The following is a 9,340-nucleotide window of genomic DNA, read 5'->3' on the forward strand; positions in this document are numbered from 1 at the left end:
TTTTATAATGGGATTAAAAATCCCTGTAAATTGAATTTCCTTTTCTAAACATATCTATTCTGCTGTGATATCAGAGGGTTCTCGGGTCGCAGTGTTTGGTACCCCGCCATGGCAGCGGCGCAGCGCTTAGTGCTGCTGGTGATTGCTGCTTCCTCTGCCCAGGTCTCACAGTAATTAAAGCTAAATTGCCGGAGACACGATGCAACCAGCGCCACTCTGATTGTGGAGATGGAAAGCACAAACAATTCAGATTAACCTCGGGATTCTACAGCTGCAAAGATTTCATTTACAGCATTTTAATATCTCCCGTGAAGTCCTCAGGAGTTTTTGTGCGAGATGAATTTTCCACAAATCCTTCACAAGAAAAAAACAAAAACAGCTGAAAAAAAACAGAAAGCAGCTTTGTCAGCGCTGATGGACGACCATAACCAGGGGGGGAGCCAGGAGATGGCTGGGGCCAAGGTGGAAAATTAACTTCAGGCTGGGTGGGGGGTCAGTGAAATGACAAGGAAAAAAATAAATTTTAATAAAATGTATTTATTATGAAGATTTTGTAAATTAACTTTTAATCCAAGAGAGGAAAAGGTGACAGTGAGGGTCTATAGAGAAAATAAAAACACTTTAGCACCATTATAGGGAACAATTCCTTACTGAAAGAAGTACCACATGCTGGTGGGGATGCACTGACCCCCCCCCCCCCCCCCCCCCCCCATCTGGAGCTGTCTCGGTGAGTACTTTTTTAATTTACCGGTATGTATGCTTTTATTTTATTTTTCTCCTAGGTCTTATTTTCGGGGTAGGTCTTATATTAGGGCAGGTTTACAAAATAGTACTAGGTCTTACTTTCGGGGTAGGTCTTATTTTCGGGGAAACAGGGTAACATGAAATAATTGTGCATGCATATCTGGGCTGATATGAAGGCGTCCTTATTCTTGTTTATCTATCCACAGTAGTAGGGGCAGTGGGGATCATTTTCGGTGTTGCAATGCTTTTTACTAAACATATTCACTTTCTCATGCACGTTATCATGCGCTACATGCAGCAGCTTGTTTTGATATTCAGTTGTCATGTGCATTGCACTGCATGCAAATATAAAATTTGCTGCATTTTTGTCAAAGTGCGCTGTGCAGAAGCGCATTACTGAGATGTCTTTGTGGTGTCATTAATAATAAATAGCAATGTATTGCCACGCTTTAACATGGAACCATGCATCATGTTAATGTGAATGAGGAAATTGAATATTTTATGATATATATCTTCCAATATTTCACAATTCACATGTGTATTTAAAACACAACAAAAGCATGAAAGTTATAGAGTGCCTGCAGAGTAATTTGACGTTCAGGTAATGGGAGCCGTAAACTGAATCCATTTTGTAAATTTAAATTTCTAATAAAGTTCAGGGAAGTGGAACGAAGAATAAAATACGATTGCTGCGAGTTTAAAGCGCACACTTGGAGCTGAGGATTCCACACTGCATTCGGAGCAACTGTGACTTAACGGGTTAGCAATCGTTCCTGGGCAAACGGGGCAATCTGTCTCCTGGAAATCTCCCGACTCCCTTTTATGTTTCCCCTTTGAATGCTAAGAAGCATACCAAATTACATCGACAACTTTAAATTAAAAGGCTTTCTGGTCTATTAAGCTTCCTCTAAGTAATGGCGCAATTCCATTAACTTCCCATTTCTGGGCTGAATTGAAAGGAGACGTTTGTGGAGCGAGATACTCGCAAAGTGCGGGGCAGATGGGGGAAATAAAAATATGGCAACCTGTAAATCGAGCTGCTCCTCTATGGATTGATGAGAGGTACAATGATGAACTATTCTCAATTAGCGCCTTTATTTTCCATGGCGATGTACAAAGTAACTTTATAGAGAACAGAGTACAGGTTGTACAATTCATAACAGAATATAGTTACACAGGTTGAAAAAATAAATCCATCAAGTTCACCCACTAGAAAAATAAACATATCCCAGATATCAGACATAGTTGATCCAGAGGAAGGCAAATAAAACCCTTATAAACCGTGGTACAATTTGCTCCAAAAGGGGAAACGATTTCTTGCTGATCCCATAAGACAATAGGCTGTTCCCTGGATCAGCAGTCTGGTATCTTTAAAGCTTTAATCCCCAGTTATATTCTGCGCTTCTAGAAATCATCCAGATTTTTCCTAAAAGAGTCTATAGAACTTGCTAAAACTTTTTTCAGGGGGAGCTGATGCCACATTTTCACAGACCTTACAGTGGAGAATCCCTTCCTTATCCGGAACCTAAACTTCTTTTCCTCCAGATGTAGAGTGCCCTCTTGTTTTTTGTAATGATCTCAAAGTGAATAATGGGGAAGAGAGTTCTCAATATGAACCATTTATATATTTATACAGGGTGATCATATCCCCCCTTATAAGTCTCAAATCTATTATGTAACAAAATAAATAAGGACTCTGCCCACCAAGAATCTGCATTCTGTAATATAAAGAGCCAGCCTGCAGGAGAGGAGTCGAACATTACTTATATTATTATTATATTTAAACCAATCTCATGTTTCATGCAGCCCACATATCCATATATCACAGACAACAATAATCTCGGTACACATACCTGACATCCTGTAGGCTTCAGGCAGCATACGTGACATCACAAGTCTTTGTGTAATGATGCGACTTTTCCTCTTCTTTCCATGTGTCCTCGGATCCCAGGTTGTGATGATGCAGCCATAAGGGGTCCATGACACCAAGCATCATGTATAGAAAGTGGACTGATGCTGTTTTTAAAAATGGAAAGTCCACGTGAGGGTATCACTGGACAGGGGGTAAGCATTGCAGCAAAAGCTTTCGGGTTGATTTTTAAAAAAGGTGGAATTGTTCTTTGTTGTGATTGTCACATCGGTAAATATTAAATACAACGAATAGAACACACAACACGTTTTAAAACATTTATTTCACATAAAATTAAAAACATCTCTATAAAAAAAAAAAAAGATTAACTGACACTTCACCAGCAGTGAGCAAGTTAATAGGAGGACAACAGAAATTCAGAATCCCCAAAATCTTCCCACTATGTACAGAGATTACAAAATCTGATCTACCTGCAATGAGGAGAGGCGGTTACTCCCCACTACCCCGGGGGGAGGGAATAGCAGCATTGAGGGGGGAGGAGATAATGCAAATCAAAGCCAATCAGAACCTGGAACACAAAAACTGGGAACATCCGTCTAATACTGGCCAGAAACCAATCAAATCTTACAGCTCAACAGACGATTGGGTCCTCTGTATAGGGATCAGTAAAACTCGTCACACAGCTTGCAATCTAAACATAATTTCTGAATTGATGGCATCCAATCCATCAATTATATTGCATATAAGTGATCTTTAGATTTACTAACAAGAACCTACCTACCAAATAAAAATGGAGTTGGTTGTTTAGGTGGGGCCTGTATAGGGATTGCACAGTGTAGGGCTGACTTTTATTCCTTAATCCAACTGATATTAATCAAATCAATACATTTTATTTGTGGCAAAGGAAGCAAAAGATCAAAGGAACAAATTCATCATTGATGGTTAGGAATAAAGTTGCTTGCAATTTTTATTGCTGGAACAGGAAATGCATTAGATGAACAAACGGGCGCCCATTCTGTCCCATGGAGAGAGAAGGGGACCAGCCAAGCAAATGCACCCATTTGATTGGTCAGCCAATCTCTACTTGTGTCACATTATAGGAATCTTTCTATTCTGAAAGGGTTAAGATTATGGAAACAGCTATAGAATCAAAGACCTCAGCCAGCACACATTTATGGTATTCTGATCTTGCTCTCTGTACAGGCTCTAAGAAGGACAAGGCCAGGGTTCCTCATACACATAGTTCTCTGTATATTTTCCCTTTATATCTGATCTGGTATAACACAGTCCATTGGGTTCCCTGGCTTCCAGGCCCCAACCCAGAGGAAGGAAGCACAAGAGGCTGTAGTGCTATGCAGCACTGTGATAGGACTGCTGCATTTGGTTAGATAAAGTTGTATTAGTTTGGATTAAAAGTGAACACAGTAACTTTTCTGCAATCACTATTCATGTTTTTGGGGACAGCATCAAAAGTCTAAATCCTCCATCATTCATATCAGCACAAAGCTGTTACCTTTCCTTGCAGCTGGACAGACTGACGAGATCTCTGCGTCCTCATATCAGTTCTGTATATATTATGTATATAGTATTAATATTATATCTTAGTACAATGCAGGCACATTCATGAGTTATAAAAGAAATCAATGTTTTTCCAGGCAAATTGCTACCAGTATGATCTTTATCAGCGGCTATGGAAGCGGAGTCACAAATCTGCTCTGATTTTTGTAACTATTCCCTGCAAGAGATCACAAGCTCCATATAACTATATACAAATATTTTACAAAAAAAGGATAAAGTTTACATTTATTTTTTAAAATCACATTTTTAGAATGAGAGGCCAATAATAAAAGCTTTATAGTTCCTTATTAGCACATTTCCTTTAAGAGATATTTCTGCAGTGATCCCCCAAGCCCCTTTTAGCAACCACCCGGCTGTTGGGTCACAATACAGGGCTGCCACCCCCCTACAACTTCTTCTCACCCAGCTTAAAAAACAAAATGTCTGGGTTGAAAACTGTTGTATACAAATTTGTTCTCTCATCTCAGGTTCTCACTCCCCACATGAAGCCATTACTGCAACCTCCTAGCTGGTCCCCCACTTCTGAAAAGGAAACCCCATATAACTAATGCTGCCTATGGCTGTTTCCCAATGTGAGATCCTATCCTATCTATAGGAATAAATGCAATAGAAGTAAGAGACCAGATGGGAGTTTGTAGCAGCAAATGTGCATTTTCCTGGGAATCAAGCAGGAGGTTGGGCAGGTTGGTGCAAACTTTAATGGAATAGAGATACCTACACAAATCATTCTTTAAAAGTTGTTTATAGTCATATATATATATATATATATATATAAACAGGGTTCAAGTTTTTTTAGGATGGGTGGGAAGGAGCTGTAGGCAGGTGGCAGCCCCTGTATTGTGACCCAACTTATCAGTAATTACTTAAAACAGCCAGGTGGTTACAGAAAAGTGCTGGGTGGTGCGCCCAGCTAAAAGGGTCTAGGGAGAACACACACACACACACACACACAAGGATTTTAGTGTCCACATCTGGCAAAGTGCTGATCTGCAACCTTACAATACCTGCACATTCTGTATGGTGATAGAGGCTGTAAGAAGGATGAGGGGAAACCTGGAGGCGGCCATACTCCCAGTGTGCAGAGCTAGCAGAGACCCCGCAGTGTCCTGAGCCAAGTGTGGAAACACCAACCAACCAACACAAATATTGTGATCCCTAAACTCTTACTTTAACCATAGAAAACTGAACATTTCGTGAGAATGTATGTGCAAGGTAAATTCTTTTTTTTTTTTTTTTTTATTTCTTGTGGAAATCTTTGCCTAAACACCCATTATGAGGGGCTCCGAAGACCCCCACACGAGGTTTCCAGTCTGTATACCCACTGTGCCCAATATAAGGGGCTTTCATCATTTTTATGTTGAATTCCCAGGTCTGCACTCCTGTTGTGCCCATTATGAGCTATAAGTATCTGAATTTTACTTCATATCCACATTTTGCAATCCCTGTACAGCAGAAATAAAACCAGGAGAGGTAGAAATAGCTCAGGGAGCCAGGGTAGGGATGAGCTCAGGTGGCTACTGAATTTTCTATACTGTCTAATTACAGACTGGGGGGGGGGGTATCAGGCCCTTTCTATGCAACTTAAACCCTACAGAGAAAAATTTGGTCTTTTGCTCTGCCAGACAAGGATGTGTTGTATAAAAATCTCAAGGTCAGACATATCCTTTGGTCCTATGTATTTAGTGGTTCATTTAGAGTTTTGCCATTACCAATCATGCAATTCTATTCAACACTGCTATAATCTGAAGGAGGCACACTATATTTTACTGGTAAAGACAGTTCACACCTGAAGAGTACCTGTCATTATTAACCGTCTATATGGGATGAAATAATATCAGACCTGTGATTTCCATACCTCCAGTTATAGGTGTTTCTTCTTTCCAGCACAGGGATTTTTTTAAAACATTGGGGTGCTTTAAAGATGGCAGCCCCATCCAGATGACAGGGAAACTTTAATCCAAGTACCATTCAGGTTTCCTCTGCCACTTTGAAGCAGCAAAAGACACCGAACAGACAGGCAGACGAGGCGCCAGCGGACTATAAAACACTCTGAACGCTGAATATAAAAAAGGAATTATTACGTTCTCCTCCATTCTTCATTAAAACATTAAAATAAAAAAATAAAAAAAAGTAGAATTTTATTAACATTATCCAGAGCAGACGACAAATAAAAAGACTTCCTCTAAGAAATGAAAGTTCCCAGGTGCGCGGAGTGAATAACGACACACAAGACAGTCCGTTCAGTCCGTTAGTAGTGCAGTTTTGGCCCCATCCACGCCTTCAGTCCATTCAGGGCGTCTGGAGCCATTAGACAGAAATAAAGACATCCAGATAGAGTCTATCATAGGATTCCCTGAAGCACACAATAAAAAGCAAGCTGAGCAAGCAAGATCCCGTCAGGCACCAGTTCAGCCACGACAACTCTGGAAATGAAAAGACAACAGTGAATCATGGAAGACATTCAGATTGTGTACTTTGGGTAAGCGTGTTTGTCACTGGCTTCCCTCAGGCACATAATAAGCACCAGGCCGAGGATACAGGAGCCTGTGAGGCACCAATTCGTCCAGGATATAGCTGCATAAATACAAGAAACAAAAAAAGCATCACCCCTTTCTGCATTCACATTGAAAAAAATGCAGACTGGGCTTTTATTTACAGAGTGAAGTTAGACACTGAAATGAACATTTACATTGGGTTTTGCATGAGTAAAATCCTTCATTAAAAAAAAAAAAAAACAGCTGCAAAATATAATTCTCCCCTCCTATCATTAACATTGGGGTGATTGTTAGGCTTTGTGCACACAGACTTTGGCTACTATAAGAGCAGGGAGTAGAGGAGGTGTCAGCCCCAGCATGAGGCTATTAAACACAGATCTTACCTATATTCTGGTCACTAGAAGGCTTCAATACTATTGGATCCTCTATTGCCGCCGCCAAAAGTTAAATGTGAACATCCAGAATTGAAAACGTATCTGCGGAGTATCTAGGGAGCCCCTAAAGTGATCAAAAAGCTTTCCTACATACAAAGTTCTTTGCAATTTAGTAAATTCGAGAGAAAGGGGGGGGGGGGGGGGTTATGGCATGCTAAAGCTTTGAACTTGCTGGCCCCCCAAGGGCATTGACAGGGCTTTTAACTCAGAATTTACCAGGTCTGCTATACTATCACCGGTTGGAAGGTACTATGCTGCTCATGCCAATACTTTCTGGTGAACTGGTAGAGGTGTGACTTGGATTTAATATGAGTATGATTCCCACAGTGCAATAGGAACACAAAAGCAGCCCTCCGAATTGTTCCTTAGGGCCCATTCTTACATTAATTTCTGTACAGTAAGATGCCATTTCTTTTCAGTACAATGACACATTCAAAACACAATGTACTACCCTGCAGTATTTTCCTCAGAATTTTTTAAAACTGGGTGGAAAGAAGCTGTAGGCGGGTTGCAGCCTGGTATTGTGACCCAACTTTTCTGTAACCACCCAAAAACAGCCAGGAGGTCACTGAAAAGTGCCAGGTGGTACACCGAGCTAAAAAGGGCCAGGGAGAACACTGACCCTGTGTTGAGGGGTCAGAAAAGACATCTGAACGGGCTGTGTTACTGCACCACACGTTTTAAAATTTGAAAGGGCCCTTCATTTTGAATAATGTAAGAAATGGTTAATGGTTTCTTTCTGATTTTGAAGACTTTCCTCCTGGTTAAGGAAAAGCAACAGGAAGTGAAAGGAAATCTATCCAAAATGACAGGAAACTCCAGTCATCGGTGTAACAACCCAACTACATTTGGAAAATACCTTTTGGATTCCTTTACTTTCACAAAGATGGGGTAAGTGCAGTAAAACCTGACTTCGTTCTAACCCTTTTAGACAGAATTCAGGCAGCAAAATTTAGTGAGCTAGATAGCTAATGCCCCGTGTACACTGAGCACCCCAGATTTTGGGGCTTCCCCTCTAAATTGATACTTGCATTGTTTGCACATAGGTATTACTGGAAGTTCTAGATAAATAAGAAATTCGGAGAGGCTGTGGACAAGCAATGACAGATGTCAATACACAGAGGCCTTGAATGTGCTGGGATCACACACACTGCAGTGACAATGTGCACTCATCACTGGTGGGGGTCCAGGCGAGAGCCATCATTCTCCAGTGACCGGCGTTTCCTAACGGTCAGGATCTGTGAGCACTATCCGTCCTAAGAAATGTTTGTTGTTCCAGAAGGCCTGCGAGCTGATGGATAGATCACGCTGGGTTGTGGCAATGCTTAGACTTCATTCAAATGGAAAATCCATCACAATGAGTTGTGTACTGAGATGTCGAACACAAAGCTCCGGTGTCATCGAGGATTAATCCCAGAAATATATGAGGGATATTTCAAAATAGAAAGCTGTTCTTTTCTTGCCTGTTTTGCCTATAACTTGAGTTCAACAAAGATGGAGCCTAGACACCCATAGGAACCCAGGTGGGAATAAGCTATGTTTGCAGGGGGCCCCGTTATGCCTCATGTACTTAACATCCTACAATGACTTCTCTTGAGCACCCTAAGGCTATGTACACATGTGGAATAATTTGTACATCATCCTTTCCAAATACAAGACTGCACAATGCTTGAACGAGCGCTGTACATACTCTATGCTCCATGGAGAGGGGAGGACGACGGAGCAGCACCCAGCTACGCTCTCTCCCCTTCACTTTCATTATGATCGTTCATCATGCCTGGATCCAGCAGGACTGATCCATGAATGATGAGTGCTGTAAACACGCCAGATTCTGAGGTGTGTACGTAGCCTTAGTGTCTAAACCACTGTTTCTCAATCTTTTTAGCATGGGGGAACCTTCGGGACAACTTTTAGTCTCAGGGAACCCCTTCTATAATTACTATATCCACATCTCACAGTACATTACTGTGGTGGTCAGTGGGAAGAATGCCTCTTACATTGCAGGTCATTGGGAAGAATATCACCCTTACAGATCGAAAATAAGCACAAACTGCTCATTGCTCAAGGAAACCCCCACCTACTAAATTGTAAGCTCTTCGGGGCAGGGTCCTCTCCTCCTGTATCCCTGTCTGTATTAGTCTGTCATTTGCAATCCCTATTTAATGTACAGCGCTGCGTAATATGTTGGCGCTATATAAATCCTGTTTAATAATAATAAT

General features: G+C 41.1%; 1 protein-coding gene across 2 annotated transcripts in view; it reads right to left on the bottom strand.

Annotated features, from left to right (window-relative positions):
• Positions 1-2,918: 2,918 nt before the first annotated feature.
• The window catches only part of SLC49A4 (solute carrier family 49 member 4), a 36,444-nt gene continuing 30,022 nt past the window's right edge, over positions 2,919-9,340 (bottom strand). The window contains exon 9 of one of the 2 annotated variants that reach the window (XM_072417910.1): positions 2,919-6,615. In XM_072417910.1, coding sequence (XP_072274011.1) covers positions 6,500-6,615 — 116 coding nt within the window. In that variant the 3' untranslated portion in view covers positions 2,919-6,499. The other variant, XM_072417911.1, reaches the window with a different exon arrangement.

The sequence above is a fragment of the Pyxicephalus adspersus genome, chromosome 7, assembly GCF_032062135.1.
Source record: "Pyxicephalus adspersus chromosome 7, UCB_Pads_2.0, whole genome shotgun sequence".
Lineage (NCBI taxonomy): Eukaryota > Metazoa > Chordata > Amphibia > Anura > Pyxicephalidae > Pyxicephalus > Pyxicephalus adspersus.